The sequence below is a fragment of the Daldinia decipiens genome (genome assembly GCF_022478715.1).
Source record: "Daldinia decipiens strain CBS 113046 unplaced genomic scaffold F4813scaffold_21, whole genome shotgun sequence".
Lineage (NCBI taxonomy): Eukaryota > Fungi > Ascomycota > Sordariomycetes > Xylariales > Hypoxylaceae > Daldinia > Daldinia decipiens.
In genome coordinates this window covers 103,301-118,638 of record NW_026054564.1, presented here as the reverse complement: position 1 = coordinate 118,638, position 15,338 = coordinate 103,301, and the positions used below count along the sequence as shown (strand labels likewise).

General features: G+C 47.6%; 4 protein-coding genes across 4 annotated transcripts; 2 read left to right on the top strand and 2 right to left on the bottom strand.

Annotated features, from left to right (window-relative positions):
- Window positions 1-179: 179 nt before the first annotated feature.
- Window positions 180-1,865, bottom strand: F4813DRAFT_362737 (uncharacterized protein). Its single transcript, XM_049243650.1, has 2 exons — window positions 308-1,865; window positions 180-207 (listed from the first exon to the last, which is right to left on the bottom strand). The coding sequence occupies exon 1, from the start codon at window positions 1,122-1,124 to the stop codon at window positions 897-899; it is 228 nt and encodes a 75-aa protein (XP_049098629.1). The 5' UTR covers window positions 1,125-1,865; the 3' UTR covers window positions 180-207; window positions 308-896.
- Window positions 1,866-3,359: 1,494 nt separating this feature from the next.
- On the top strand, window positions 3,360-5,431 carry F4813DRAFT_390371 (uncharacterized protein; the record flags this gene model as incomplete). Its single annotated transcript, XM_049247007.1, has 4 exons — window positions 3,360-3,765; window positions 3,825-4,092; window positions 4,148-4,680; window positions 4,743-5,431. The coding sequence occupies 4 exons, from the start codon at window positions 3,360-3,362 to the stop codon at window positions 5,429-5,431; spliced, it is 1,896 nt and encodes a 631-aa protein (XP_049098628.1).
- A 1,053-nt stretch (window positions 5,432-6,484) lies between these two features.
- Window positions 6,485-9,162, bottom strand: F4813DRAFT_381288 (glycoside hydrolase family 15 protein; the record flags this gene model as incomplete). The annotated part of the gene is made up of 7 exons (XM_049245651.1): window positions 6,485-6,756; window positions 6,827-7,039; window positions 7,108-7,302; window positions 7,428-7,795; window positions 7,855-8,368; window positions 8,437-8,736; window positions 9,033-9,162. The coding sequence occupies 7 exons, from the start codon at window positions 9,160-9,162 to the stop codon at window positions 6,485-6,487; spliced, it is 1,992 nt and encodes a 663-aa protein (XP_049098627.1).
- A 2,344-nt stretch (window positions 9,163-11,506) lies between these two features.
- F4813DRAFT_390369 (uncharacterized protein) lies at window positions 11,507-15,181 on the top strand (the record flags this gene model as incomplete). The annotated part of the gene is made up of 2 exons (XM_049247006.1): window positions 11,507-11,613; window positions 11,677-15,181. The coding sequence occupies 2 exons, from the start codon at window positions 11,507-11,509 to the stop codon at window positions 15,179-15,181; spliced, it is 3,612 nt and encodes a 1,203-aa protein (XP_049098626.1).
- Window positions 15,182-15,338: the final 157 nt, after the last annotated feature.

Sequence of the window (15,338 nt, the reverse complement as noted above, 5' to 3'; positions counted from 1 at the left end):
ATTGGCCAATCGGGTGTCACGAATTCGAGTTCTCAGTTTCGAAGAGGTAAAGCTACTTGCTCCAGGAACCATGTACCTGCATAGGTAAACATACGATTGATATCCCGAAAGGAGGGAGACAGGACTTTCCCTCTCCAGATCTGATATGCCTAACAGAATGACAATACCGTTATTCCTTAGCCTCTTCCCATAGAATGTTAAGTATTTCTTAGTTCAGCTGTCAGACATGTCAAAAGGAACAGTAGGAGTACAAAGCGACGGGGCGAACGCAAGGAGAAAAAAAATCTCGGTAACGCAGAATTCTCACCGTCGTAATCCGTATGTATTCCATGCAGCGGCGGCCCATGGCTTCGGGTCTAGCGAATTAGACCTACATAACATTAGGCCTGTTATGACGTGCCATCGTGCCCTAGATGCAGCAATGATCAGACTCGCCAGGGGGTGGCAAGGGACGTGCAAAATTCAAGATACTTCACTAAGTGTAGGACTTTGGACGGCAGAACCAATCACTTTTGTATAGTAGTTATTCCCTGTCAGCATTGAGTAACTGGTCCTGCTATAACATGATTAAGCGAGCCAAGCAAAACAAACAAGATGCATTCTGCGACGGCTTCGATACTCCCTTTACTCGTCTCCTCCCGCAGCCTCGTATGTCAATAGTGAATTCACATGCTCAACGGCCGAACGTATGTACTAGGTCATCATTTCGAAAGAATTACAAAGCTGCAAGCATACCCCTTGACTATGACAATCAATATCCGTAAGGCTGTCACTTTCGGCTATTCCCAGTTGATGATTAGTCTATGCAGTGGCGTCGTCCGTACGGTTATCAGATGGACGGTAGGCCGAATGCATCCACAGCATGCACGTACTATGTATACGCCAGCATAAAGAATCTAGCAAACACGCTCTGGTGGGAACCATGGAATTGGAAGAGGTCTGTCGATTCGGTTCATAATTCGGTTCATAGGTTGTACGACGAGGTCCGAGTTGTCCGCGTGCTGGAGAACGTCAAAACACATGCTTAGCCCAAGCTCTACTCTATTAAGTATCATACAAAAGGCTAGGTTAGGTGTGTATATCAGATTTAACCATAGCCCTCTTCGCGTGATAAGGAGGCGCATATAAGAACAAACAAACCGAGGCGCAGTCGCAAACACCCATTACAGATCCATGATGTTGTTCCTGCGTATGAATATGCAGGTACAAAAGCAAGCAAGCGCATGGGATAGCCCCTACATATGCACCTGATGCAACGCCTCCCAACTCGTCCCGTACGCGACCGTCTACAGGATAGAATTAACACATCGCTTATCTACCTAAGCAAGTACCCGCAGGAACACCTGAGCCCCAAGTTGCTTGCCTTGAAGCCGTCATACGGCCCCGACTCTTAGATCTGAAGATCTGCTGCGGAGCGGCGGCTTGGGCGCCTTGTCTCCAGCCACAGATACCCGATCCATGGGTTCGATGCGTGGGTGGCTGCAGCTTCTCCAAACGTGCGTGGTTCGGGTATCCTGTATACATTCTGATGTTTGCTACGATCCTGCTACGGTCCGCGGATGTCGAGGACGTTGTTATTTTGAAAACCAGGGAGCTGGGTGCGTTATGGGGTGGGTTGGGACTCCCGTGTTAGTGAGAGATTAGATCCTTACGTTAGGTTAGGACTCTTCGCTTATGGTGGTGTTTTGAATGGGTTGAAAATTGCAATTAATAAAAGACGTGATGCTTTTTAGAACACTCTATCTCTCCATGGCATATAGGGGTCATGTTACCTCGACCTTGTGGCGTAACGCTTTAACTCGACTTTTCGGTCTGTCTTGAAAGTATTTGATCCTCTTGGCCTAGCTGTAGCAAGGACTTTAGACTTTAATAGAGATAGATAATTTAATTTCGAGTCTTTATCTAAGATGATAGAATTGTAACATAGTTGCTATGAGAGCTGAATAAGATAGAGTAATTCGATTAGCCAGGTAGGAGATGAGGCTCTTCTTGTATACCACTCTTTACAGAATCAACCTTTTAATTCGCCGCAGCCCTTAGTATTGCTATTAATTATCCAAGATCATGTGTATATTAAATAAGCAACCTTGGTTGAGTATTATGACGCAGGTGACAGCTAGTATGGTTGGCACACGACTAAGTGTGATTTGAGTTGAAGATGTATAGATTTAACAAAGTGTGGAGGTATTCATAAACTACCTACTGGTAGATCTGATGGGACGAATATAATTTACTTGGAGGTCTAACCTAAACTTGCTCTATGATGCTATCCTGATGAAAAGCTCTCGGTCTTGGAAGCAGTCATCTGGTTTCTCTGTTCCACGTAATTATAACGTACCTACCTAAGGTACTATTATGTCTACCTCCTAAGGATCACCATCTTCGTCGCGGCCTAGGAGACCGAAGGTGTAAACGGAACGTGGATCCACTGATGGAGAAAAATACACGCGCACAAAAAACACAAGCAAACACCAAAGTGGAGTGGAGGCGCTTATCGTTTAGAAGATATGGTATTCCGAGAAGGTCGGGGATAACTCGAGGCGTGACTCGAGGCGTGACTCGAGGCGGATTGGGAAGTGTCAAAGAGTACCTGGAGAGGAAATGGGCGGGAAGGTGCGTCTCTCGATCTTATCAGTGCAGGCTCCCGCGGTCTATCTCTCGGGTCGAGCAGGTACGAAGGTGATGTACTTGCCATGATTTCGAGATGCAAAACCGGCTTAGAATTTGATCCAGCTTCAAATTTGTCTCACCTTTCAATCTAAGTTTCCAACCTTCCTCGGATTCTCAGGTGCTTCTCAGGTGCTTCTCAGGTGGTAGTTATCCAGTCTCATCACTTCTCCCATCTCCCACTTTATATGTCTTGGTTTACAACCCTACCTACTACCTTCTACATCCTTACTTCACCTCGAGTCCCATCACTAATTCCGTGTCACTCTAGCAATCGAGGCAGTCAATTCGTCAACAGCGAAGTGGCGGGACTTTTGAATCTTTTACCAATCCTACCGTACACGAAACTCAGCCATCTTGGTGAACCTCTTTTCTTCTAACCCCCTAACCAGCCAGCCCCTTAACCCTCCGGTCTATCCGATACCTGATTAAAACCAACAAGAGAGAGATCTGCGAGAAGACTCTTCTAATCCTAGGTAATAATAACATGGCTCGTTCAATCCCTCTTGGAAGTTAACTTGACTGCCGATGAAAATTTGGCCCGTCATTACACCACCTTTGTGTCACAATTGCACCGAGTCCTTGAAAATCCCAATCCGCCAAACCTACCATCATTATACCGATTATACCGCGACGGATACAAACTCTTCACAAGAAGGCCTTAGATGACAAGTTAACCATAAACAGCCATCATGTTCGACGTTCTCTGGACTGATCCCAACCGGGAGTTGGTGGGTGAGCGGATGGTAAGAAAAGAGCAAGAGGCTAAGATGAAAGAAAAAGAGAAAAGGCAAAAGTCTGAGAATGGCCGCCAATCCATTTCGACTGAGAGTTCGACTTCTAGCGACCGGGGATTTGGAATATTTTCGGCTAGAGGTCGAAGGAAGACCCCAACGTCGCCTAAGCCAAAGGACCTAACCACATCACCCGCGCCTCCAGTTCGTAATGTTAACAAGGTCAACCGAACATCATCTTACGGTGTCAAGACTCTGCTTCACCATCAGGATGAATCGGAGATTACTGTAAAACCTGCCGAGAGAGGCTACCTCCCTACCCAAGTTTCAGAAGCGGCCGATGTCTCTAGTCTGTCGTCGCCAGGTGGGAAGCCTGAATCCCCTCAGATGATATATATAATCGCTAATTCTCGGCTACGGTAGATTCCACGTTGTCGAAATGGACGGATCCATCTGCTGTTACCAACAGCACTGGCGTCGGGGCTTCCGTGAGCGACGCTACTACCAGTACGAAGTCGGAGTATTTGATTCAGACCCTAGGGCCATCTTCATTCATTACAAGAACTACCGAAGTCGTATACTCGCCCCATGATCCAGACACGGACATCAACCAGTTGATTTCCGAAGTCCACATCTCGGCTGGCCGGACAAAGGCCTCAACACCACCAATACCGGATTTTTCAGACAGAACGTAAGTCTACGAAACTTATAACGTGGTGACCCAGATTCGCCTAATTATTTTCTAGGAACTTCTTAGCATTTGATGATCCTGGCTCTACTAGACCATCTTCTTCTAGATCGCCGCATACGCCACCCCCTATCGAATTCCAGAATAAAACTGGCATATATACTCCAGGATGGAATGGTATCGACAGGCTGGGAAATGCGGACGCTTGGAAGCCTCCCCACGAGTGGGATTGCACTCCGAACAGAGAAGCGGTAACCCAGTCCGGCGAGGAAGGATTGCATAATTCATTGATCAGTGACGATTCCGACAGGTGTATGTCTCCGAGTCTTGCGGCGCTACAACGTGAAGTTCGAATGATGGCAGCAGCAAGTCCAGAGCTCATGCTTGCCAACATCAAATCTAGCATGGGCCATTCCTCGGACGCAACGGTTTACAAAGAACTTGAGATGACTAAGAAACGTTGGATGTTTTCTGCTTTACAACACGAGGGATATGTTCCGCTCATGGAGTGCGCAGATAGCTGTCCCGGGAGTCCGGATTCGTCAAAAACCCCTGGATCTGCTAGGATCCTTGCACTCTACGAATCTCAAGGTATGTACCCCAGTAAGGAGGCAGTTTCCTTGAAGCCTTCCTAATGATACATACCTAACTAGCATCTGCTTCGTTTCTCGCTGCTCTACACCCGCAAGCCTCGGTATCACACTTATCGCCAAAGCCAATATCGCCAAGCTTATTCCCAAACGTCCAACCATTACTTGTGCCGGTGATATCTGCATCGGCAGGTTCTCGGCCGCTTGCTCCACAGCTATACTCAACTGTAACATGTCTACCTATGCCTGCACTATTTCCTTCGAGCGAGATCCCACCACTTCTCCGTCACATATACCGCTGCCTTGCCCCCGGCGGTGCTCTACACTTAACCCTTATAGACCCCCAACCAGTCTCATCTTCAATGGGTCCAAAACTACGACAATGGCTATTCGAGAATCTCTTGATACAACTCGAGAAGAAGTGTCGTACTACGTTACCAAGTGACACATTTCCCGCCTGGTTAGCTGTTGCGAAACTTCGTGGATTCGGAAGCACCATCACAACTATTTCTGTACGTGCGGTACACGAGTGCGCTACTACGACAGAAGATATGAAGGACCAAACATCGGTAGAAAGTGAGCTCCGATGTCTCATCTCAAGAATGTTGTGGCAAGAGATATGGGGGAAATTCGTCCACGCCGACCGGTGGTGGTGGGAGGAGGAAGACATAGTCCAGGAATGTCTTGAAAGGGGGACTTACTGGCAGTACTCCCACATCGTGGCAGTCAAAAACAATAGGCAATCGTCTTAGCCTAATTCCTACTATATACGAAAACTATGAGTAGAGGAAGGGTTGGACGTTACATGCAGAGTCATTTTTTCGGGAATTGGGTTATCAAAATGGTAAGCAACTACTCGAGCTACCTGATCGTATGGTCGTTTGAGAAAAACTATTCGACAATACTGCGCTTTATATGCTGCTAAGGACGCAAGGCGCTTTTATAGTAAGTTATCTGAAAAGCTGTCGCGCTATCTAACACAGCGAGTCATATTCACTCTTACCAAGGCCTAATATTAGTGGAAGATACCCGGATGCGAGTCTTTCGTTTAGTTGATATTCATTTGGTGCTCTCTCGCTCTTGTAACAGATCATATGCTAACTTTGATTATATTATCACCTTAAGCATTTCTAATAAGTGAGCGAGAAACCGCTGAATGTACCTACATTTCCGTGCCTGGAACTGTTGTAGCTAGAGCAAAATAAAATTAATATTTACTTTGGGTACTTCTTATGCGTGTACGTAGGTAACGCTGTCCCTTCTATTTTCGTGCTTCCTCGACATGGGAATTGTATTCCAAGCCTATAACTTTTGCTCTTAGAATGAATCTAGGCGCTGGCCCGACGGTTTGGGTCTCCGAAACTAGATGATATTGTTCGTTCTAGAACCATAATAGTTGGACCCTCGATGTTAGGGAATATTCCGTGATGTCATTAGGGAGTATGGATGGTCGCAAGAGGGCGGCGAGCTGGTGCATCTGTACCTCTTGCTACCCGAGTTACGTGCGTTTGGAAACGGCACAAGCAGCCCGCTTACTGTACGGTTAGGTCGGCTGGCTTAGTCGCTAATGAATCTCACGACTACGGGGGTTCTTCTTTAGAGCAGCTTGACTTGACTTTAGAGTAGCTTGACTTGATCCTTTCTAGAAATATCGTGTTATTTAGGTAGGTATGCATCAAAGCATCTTAGCTTGTACTCCCCCTCCCATCGCCATCCGCTTCACTCTAGCCCCTATTCTCCGCCACCACCCGGTGCGACGTTACAGCAGAAGTACCAATCTGGCGTCACCGTCAATCCTTCGATTCTCACCTCCTCGCGTAGTCTCGAGCGCGGTCGAGGTTGAAGGCGGCGCTGATCAGGGCTAGGTGGCTGAAGGCCTGGGGCGTGTTGCCTAGCTGCTCGCCGCTGCGCGCGATCTCCTCGGAGAACATGGATAGGTGGTTCGAGAAGCTGAGCATGTTCTCGAAGAGGTTGACGGCGCGCTCGAGGTATCGCGGCTCGTAGACCGAGGCGCGGGTCAGCGCTTCGACGAGCCAGAAGGTGCACATGCTGAATGCGCCTTCGTGGCCGCCGACGCCTGGGGGGGTGAGTTGTGTTAGTAAATGCTATGCATACAGGTGTTTCGGTGGATGGTGTCGGGGGCTTACCGTCGTTAGCGAGCTCCGTGTTATACCGGTAGACCAGGCCTGCGCTCGTCAGGCCGCCTTTCTCTGGCGCGAGAAGGATCCGGTCGACGGTGTTGAGGAAGCGCGGGTCGTTGGGCGTGATGAAGAAGACCAAGGGCGCGATTAGGATCGAGGAGTCGAGGATGGTGTTGTTTTCGTAGCTTTGGATGAAGCTTTCCATTTCTGTGTTGTAGCCTGGTCTCCTGAGTTAGTCTGGGGATGATGGCGAGGGAGGTAGTGTGAAAAGAAGGAGGGTTGTTTGCCTTTCTCCATGACCTCTTCGTAAATGGCGTCTCGGGCCTCGAGCCATTTTGCGCGGTTGGGACACGGAAGACAGCGTTTCTCGGCGAGGCGGAGACCCCGGTCGAGGGCGACCCAGAGCATTATTTTCGAGTAGACGAAGTGTTGTTTGTTGTTGCGGACTTCCCATATCGACATATCCGGTTCTTGGAGGTCCTCTAGTTAACTCTTAGTTTCCTCTAGATGGTGGTGTTTTACACACCGTGAAGTATTGTTAGAACGTGGTCTGTCTAAAGTCAGCTATTGTGTTTTTCGTCCGGGGTTGTTTGACTACACGACTTACCAAGCATTTTGCGAACGGAAACCCATGTGTCCCATGATATAGGCTTTCCATACTTGTTGTAAAGATATATGGCGTCCATAAGTTCGCCATATGTATCGAACTGCTTGTGGAACGCGGCTCCGTTGCCGATTCGGACCGGTCTACTACCTTTGTAGCCGTCGAGATGGTCAAGCTCTTGCTCCGGTATATCGGTCTCACCCCTAATAGTAAACATGATCGGCAGATCGCTGCCCTTCGCCGTAGTCTTCTGCAGTATTTCACTGATGAACTCCATGTAAGCGTCCGCTTCTTGCGTAAACCCCATCCGTAGCAAGATGTAGATTGTGAAGCTGGAATCTCGAACCCAGGAGAAACGGTAATCCCAGTTTCTACACCTAGTTAATTATTGTTATTTCCTCGCAGCTTACATAACAGAAATAGAACCTACCGAACTCCACCGATCGCTTCGGGTATTGAAAATGTAGGGGCCGCGACTATGGCCCCGGTGGGCTCGTAGGTTAGTAACTTTAATATCATGAAACTCCGGATGACCACCTCGCGCCAGGCGCCCTTATAACTGCTTTTTGAGAGCCAGTTAAACCAGTACGCCTGCGTGTCATGTTGTCGAGCATCGAGGACCGGACTCGTGATGTTCTCCGTAACGTGGTTTGGTATATCCTCTCGAATAACGAACGAAATAGCCTGGCCCTCTTGCAGTGTAAAATTGGCTACAACCCCCTCGCCTTTCATGCCCTCTCTCTGCACCTTTTTGAAAAGAAGGGTCGGGCAAGTATCTGACTCTCCGCCGCCGCAGTCGATAGTCACATCAAGCTGAAGCTTCAGACTATTGCTGTGGAAAGTGACAGTCTTACTCTGAGGACTGTCAACTCCTTGCACGGTTTGCAGTATGGTAGTCGTGTGAGACTCCCTTGCATAATCGAACGCTGGGAAAACGTCCACATCTTGACGCACATTAGTAGCTTGACCTTAATGATGAGGATGAGGAATAATAAACCTAATGACATCTGACCGCGAATGCACTCGACTCGCCGAACTAGCCATTTCTTCAGCTCTTCGTATACACTCCTGGCCTCGCGATAGGCACTGTGCTTATGTTTCGTAGACAGAACGGTAGACTCCTTAGGACGGGGGAAAAAGTCCACGACGTCGACGACGCCTTCTTCGCTAATATAGCGAGTTTGTAGAATGGCGGCTGATGGGAGGTATTGCTGCTTAGTTGTGCATGATGCGGGCTCAGGGGGGGCTATACTAAAGTAGCCTCCCTTATACTTGTCCAGGAGACGGCCAAACACGGACGGAGAGTCAAAATCTGGCCTATGACTGAAGTTAGCTTAAATTCTATTTCAAAACTACTTCTTATCTTGAATAAGTTTAAAGTTGTTTATATAGCAAGAGACAGTTAGCGATAGGTCACCTTGCTTTATTTTCTCGAACTCCTCCCTTTCGGAGAGACTAGGTAGACTAAGGTCAAATAGAAACCTGGAACGACACTATAATAAGGAAGCCTCACCAGCACATGAAATCTGATTGGGTAAAGCGTTGTATTGTTAGCTTTTTTGATATTTGATACAAATTTTAAACTTAAGTAAAGAGGCTTTCACTCACCTATACTCCCATCCATACTTACTAACGCGCAAGTTCTCATATTCCCAATCATTCCATAATTCTCAATCGGAAGATACCCAGCAACGTCTCTTGTAGAGACGTTGAGGATATCACACTTGGCAGTAGCCATGGCGAGTGAAAGCGAGGCCTGTCGGAGTTAGGGTGTGAGAACGGAAGCTTCGGAGTCTTGAAATGCCTATTTTCTTCTTACGATATCTATCAATAATTATGAGAATACTTGAGTACTTTTCCTAATCCGTAAGTCTTAAAGTGGTATACGTCAATGCCTTGAATAATAAAGCTGAGTTGCTGGCTATAGTCCTGACATCATACTAAAGTCATGAAGTAGGTTGGGAGAGCTCTAACCTAGTGTAAGCTTTCCATGATTCCCGGGGCGGCTAGTTGTTAGTGCCCATTGCATTATATAATCAGTCACTAGGACTAACATCATATACATATGTGTCTTAGTAAGGCCATTGCATGAAGGCAGCTTATGCGCGTGTGCCTTATTCCCACGGTACAGTTGAGACATTTCGAGACTGGTGCACGGTTAGGTAGAGGACTTTGATATCTTACATAGGTACGAAGTAGCTAACCTAGTTATCTAGCTTAGCTAACCTAGTTGATACTTGGTAATGGGTAAGCTTTAGCTATGTTGTTTATATACGTCATCAAGTTGATTATAGCCGTTTCAGAGGAGTAACCTCGGCTATTGCAGGGCAGCCCTGTACATACATTCATGTTGTAAAGGGTCGTGAAGTTAAGCCGAGGTCACATCGTTTTTCGGGGGTTTGTTATACATACACTACACCTACTTAGGTAAACTGTAAATCGTATTGACTAACCGGGGACGGTTGACAGGTATCTCTTCCTAGGTGCAGAATACGGCAACGTCTTAGTAATACTAATGGTAGCCTGCTAATACAAATCTGGGAGAAATGTGACCGAAAGTGTATTTAAAGGATCAAATTTCTCTAAGTCGTATAATTCGACAGGCTGCGAGTAGATAAACGGGTATAGTTGGGTTTTAAGGTTCTGATGTATGAGGAACTTTTTAGATCCAAAAATAGACTTATCTAGGTAGCCTTACATGGAGATGGTTGGCTAGATCGTATAACTACCTTATTTTAAGTACCCGCAGCATTAGCGCTTAGTGCCAGTACCTTTATTGTTGTATCTATTAATTAAGTGAGTACATACCTAGGTTATTACTTGGATAGTAGTGCAATACGGAAATATTAAATCTGTTAGTTGTAATAAAAATTTAAGCCTTTGATGTTCATAGTAGAATTCGATTTGTTTAATCTACATTTCTAGGTGATAGTAAAGTTGTTTCGATCGAGCTTCTAACCAGGGCTACATACTGCACCCATACCTGGGATTGTACATAAGTGGACGTACCTACATACCTAAGGTACATACACTATGTATGTACATATATCTCAAGACCTGCCAAGATGTGATATGTGAAGACGCAAGTACCCGGAGTTATTTGTACACAGCATGTGGCTGGTCAATATTAAGCATTATTGAAGCATTTTCCCGAATGTAATATATATTCTCATTTTGTACATGATAATAATAAAGACAAAGCTTAGATTTGTATACGATGCACTAACGATAGCTCTCTTACCATTTTGGTCGATATATCTGTTCCAATTAGGTAGTTAGGTGCAACCAGAAGTGTACATGAGGCCTATGTATCTTTTATAAGGTCATTATGGTTTCAGCTGGGTTTAGGCTTAATAACGAGGTACGGCACCCATTACCCATTGCATCGCCTAAATTAGGTACTTGCGATACAAGGTATGTACAATACCTAGGTAGGTAACATGTTCCAAGGGGAGCTGCCCATTGCTGCGCAAGCCTTAGTTAGTAGGTACCTAACATGTCCATAATATATGCCGGTACCACTTACCTACAGCGTATTACGGCGTACAATACATACATGAGAACCTTACCTAACATACAAGGGACATTACATGCCTTCCATTATTACTTGCCTCAATCAGGTCAGAACCAATTGTTACATATGTACCATTGCCTGCCTGCATTGCTAAACTATTGCTACCAATTGTTACTCCGCCCCCTCCAATCGTTGCTCCATCGTCCCCTATCACAAGGATCATAAGGATCACTCACAAGGGGGCGCGCGCAAGGACGAGAAGGTCTACAATATTCTATCTTACCCCAGCGTTAATCTGCCGCGTCACCTCCCATTTTCTTTGTCACACATCTTCATTTCTATTCTCATTGGTTCCCCACTCGATCTGCTTCAACTTTGTGCAATATCACAGGCCGAGACAAGTCGTTCATGAGAAACGATAATCTTGTTCCCCTTTCTGTCCAGATGCGACCATACCAAATAAAAAATAGACTTCTATTGAATCATGGCGTAGCACTACTATCCTGAAATATCGTCAACATCCTCACTTATAACTTCTTGACCTTGGCGTCATTCGTAGCACTCTGTCATGTCTGCTAAAACTCAAACGTCCGATATGGACGAGAAGCCAAGTGCCGCCAGCGGCAAGCTCTTGCCTTCAGCCTTTGACAAGCTTCCAGACGAGATTATAGAGCAGTAGGTTGATGCTGCTATAATAGCTATGTTGATAATTGACAGCTGACATGTTGATTAACCTAGAATACTTCAATTGACCGATCCTAATTCGTTTGCGTCTCTTGTCCTTCTTAATTCAAAATGGAGGCGTGTTTCCCAGCAAGCCCATCTCTACGCACACCACCTCCTGCGATGCAAATCCTACAGCGCCAGCCACGCCGTCGTACCTGTCGCAAAGTCGGATGATGAAAACTTACCTAATCTGCGCCGCTTATTCGCACGAGAAGTCAAGAGAAACCTTTTTGAGGCCTACTTACGCCCTAAGACGACTACAATAAGACTGATCTCTAATTGTATCGGATCGTCCTCTGCCCCCGGTGGCGAAGGAATGCAATTCAGCTCCTCTCCTAGGGGTCATCATCTACTCGCGTATAACTCGTCCCGAATATTTGTCCTAGATGTTAGAGAACCCGAACTGGTTGTTAAGCGGGAGTTTAAAATATTACGCCGCCCAGCGGCCGCATGCATTTTGGATGATGGTAGTCTCTTAGCAGTATTATCGACTGACATGCAGGTTGATTTATATGACCTGGGAAAGGTTCCACCTCGCCGAACCCAGTCGCTAATCTTGGACCATGCCCCTCGTGCGATTACCCTGTCTCCATGTGGAAGTGTGCTAGCAGCTGCGTACGAAGGTGGCATTGAAGTGTCTTCTATAAGCCCTGGGGCTCTTCCAACAGATCGAAGGGCAGTGAAATGTGATGGTGTCGATTCCCTCGCTTTTTCGTACGATGGAACACAGCTTTTAGGCACGACGACAGCATCCTACACGCCTAATACGGTTATCTTGACAGCTCCGTATTACGATCCCGGAAATCAAATGTCCCAAGAAAATAACATTAGTGCACTATGGACTACTTCTATTCTATTTCCTAATACGAGCCGGGACTGTAGTCATGCTGCCCTACTGCAAGAGTCAGGCTCTATGGAGGCAACTTGGGCGTTTGCTTATGACAGAAGTTTTGAGACCTTTCGCGCCGTGCGGATTGATGACCTTCGCAATGGAACAACATATTTCACAGGGCCGACCCCAAACACTCCTTCGCCTGGACCCTTGTTGCCATGTACCCTACCCGCTGCCAATTACCAAGGAGACCTCGTCTCAGCTGGATTTGAAGGGAAAGATGTTTGGTTGTATGGTGTGCCCGAAGACCTAGAAGCAGTTCCGGAAGCCAACCATGCGGCATCCGATCTAAATGGACCGCCATCATTAAACCGTATGAATAGCGGAGTTTCAGCACGCTCATCTACTCGAATGCAGGAGGTGAATGGCGGCCGAGTTCCGCAGTGGCAGATTTTATGCGACAAGTATCGCAACACGTTCGTATGCGGGCGCAAAATTACACAATTATGTGGTGTGAGCCATATGAAATGGGTATCCGGGTTTGGTAATATGTCTTCACAAGAACGATTGATTATTGCTGCTCGAGGTGTGATGCCCCCTAAACTTGTAACTGAGGAAGACGGCATCGACTTCGTGGATGGAGGGAGAATCACAATCCTTGATTTCGACTACAGTTTGGTAGACGGCGAAGAAAAGGAAATTACTATTGAGGTTGGCGCAAACGAACCGGAAGCACTAGAAGAGGAGCATCGCGACATTGATGCAGAAGTAGCTATCGTTAGGCGGAGAACGGTGGCGCAGCGGAGAGGGAACCGGGCCAGTGTGATGACTATGGCATCGACTACGTCCCGTCAAGTTGATGTATTATTACGTCCGTCGACCGCTCATAACGATGATTCGGAGGATCCGCTAGTACCACGACCTATGGCCACAGCACGCACTAACTCCCACGCAGCGGCGATTGAAGAAACAGAAGATGTCTCCCTGGAGGAGGCCCAAGAAGCACTCGATGCTCCGTATGCTCATGCTAATCCACGATCCGGAACAACGCTACGCCGCGCTGCAACTGCGGCAGCAGTGAATCGCCGACGGAACCCGCAGCCTGTGGCTGGTCGAGTTGAGTATCGACGCGCTGATGGGAGGGCTGAGCATCCTCATGAAAGTGATGCTGATAACTGGGTACCTCCACCACCACCATATACCAAGGAGGACCCTGGTGATTTACCCGATTTCATGCGTCACTCCGTACACCACTCCGTCATTCCCGGTGTTGGAATCCTACCGGGTAGCAGGAGAGACTCTATCCCCCCTGTTCCTCCTCTTCCATCTTCTATCCCACCAATTCCGCCGGTCCCGTCCGTTCCATCTAACCTACCCCCGCGAATGTCTATGACACCTAATTTTAGCCGTCCGGAGTTACCTCGTCTACAGACAACTCCTCTACGGGATAGGCCATCCCACATGTCTTGGCATCCTCACGCTTCGCAGCAAAGGGTGGCAGATACCTCTATAAATGCTAGTCGATCTGCTGGGCCTGCTGGGGTGCATTCTTACAGACCTGTGTCAGCTCATTCCTTCACGCAAGAACGCCGGCCCAACGTGGATGATGAATATGACGATATTTACGATGTATCTCCCGTTGGATCACCTTCCAGGGCTACAAGCTCCCACGTATCTGAGGGCCCCGCTGTGGTAAATGTAACGCCGGAGCGGCATAGTCCATACCAAATGTCAGCGGCAGCGCAGCCCTCAATTACTGAATACACACCTGCCTCGTCTGGATCGCATCAAGTCGTAGGGGGCTCCCGTTCAGGGTCGGCAATTCCTCATTCTCTCGGTCCTACTACCCCGTCATCTACGACGAACGTCCCGGGATGGAATGACGAGCAGACTAGTAGCAGCCCAGTTGTGGGCAAACTCCCAAATGCTTATACCTGGCCAAGGGCCCCGCCACGACCCGATACAGCTTCTTCGGCCTCTTTTACTAGCTATCCCCGCTCTGCTCCAGCAACGGACCAGACTAACGAGGATATTATAGCTGTAGCTCTACCTCCAACGCCACACTCGGAACGAACGACACGTTTGCATAGTAGGCAGACTAGTTATGATGTGCCCCGTCCTATGTCAAGTGGTTTCCACCTACCGCGCGTACCTGTAGGTAGTCGAGGTAGCCAATTTCGGGAACTTCGACGAGGTAGTGTACCTACAATACAGCCAGTATCGGAGCCTGCCCAGCCGCTTATAATTAGCACGCCCACGGGTGTAACTGGTGCATTCGATGCTCCCGGCCAGCTAGATGTAGGTAGACAACAGGCGGGGCTAGTCTTGCATGCGCCAGTTCCTCGTCATCCCCGACCAATATCGGGAGCACATTTACTGCGCCCTACCGTCGAGCGTCTAGAAACAATCTCTGGCGTTTCCAATGGCGAACCGCACCCACTTCCACCGCCACCTCCTTCTTCACAGCTTACCTCAACGTCACTACGCCATCATACAAGTTTAAATCGCCGACAAAGTCGGGCTAGGAGGGGAGCATTAAAGAATATACAGGATGCTAAGCTCCGAGGGTGGACGGGACGAAAGAAGAATAAGAAAAAGGACGATACTGATGGCTGGATGGATGTGACTTGGGCAGCTGCCATCCCGAGAGGCCAGGGCAAAGATAAAAAGTGTATCGTGATGTAGAAGAAAAAAGGAATTGGGTATGCAACAAGGTGTTGGCGTACGAGTATCACGAGTATCACAACATACCAGACGTTGGATTTAGCGCCAGAGCCCACTCGATGGGCTCCTAGTTTTGGGCAACTAAAAATCTTACTACCAGTCCCATGCCCATGTGGGC

Coding starts and splice junctions, on each gene's coding strand:
- F4813DRAFT_362737 (XM_049243650.1), bottom strand. CDS start 1,124: ATGCGCCTCCTTATCACGCGAAGAGGGCTATGGTTAAATCTGATATAC.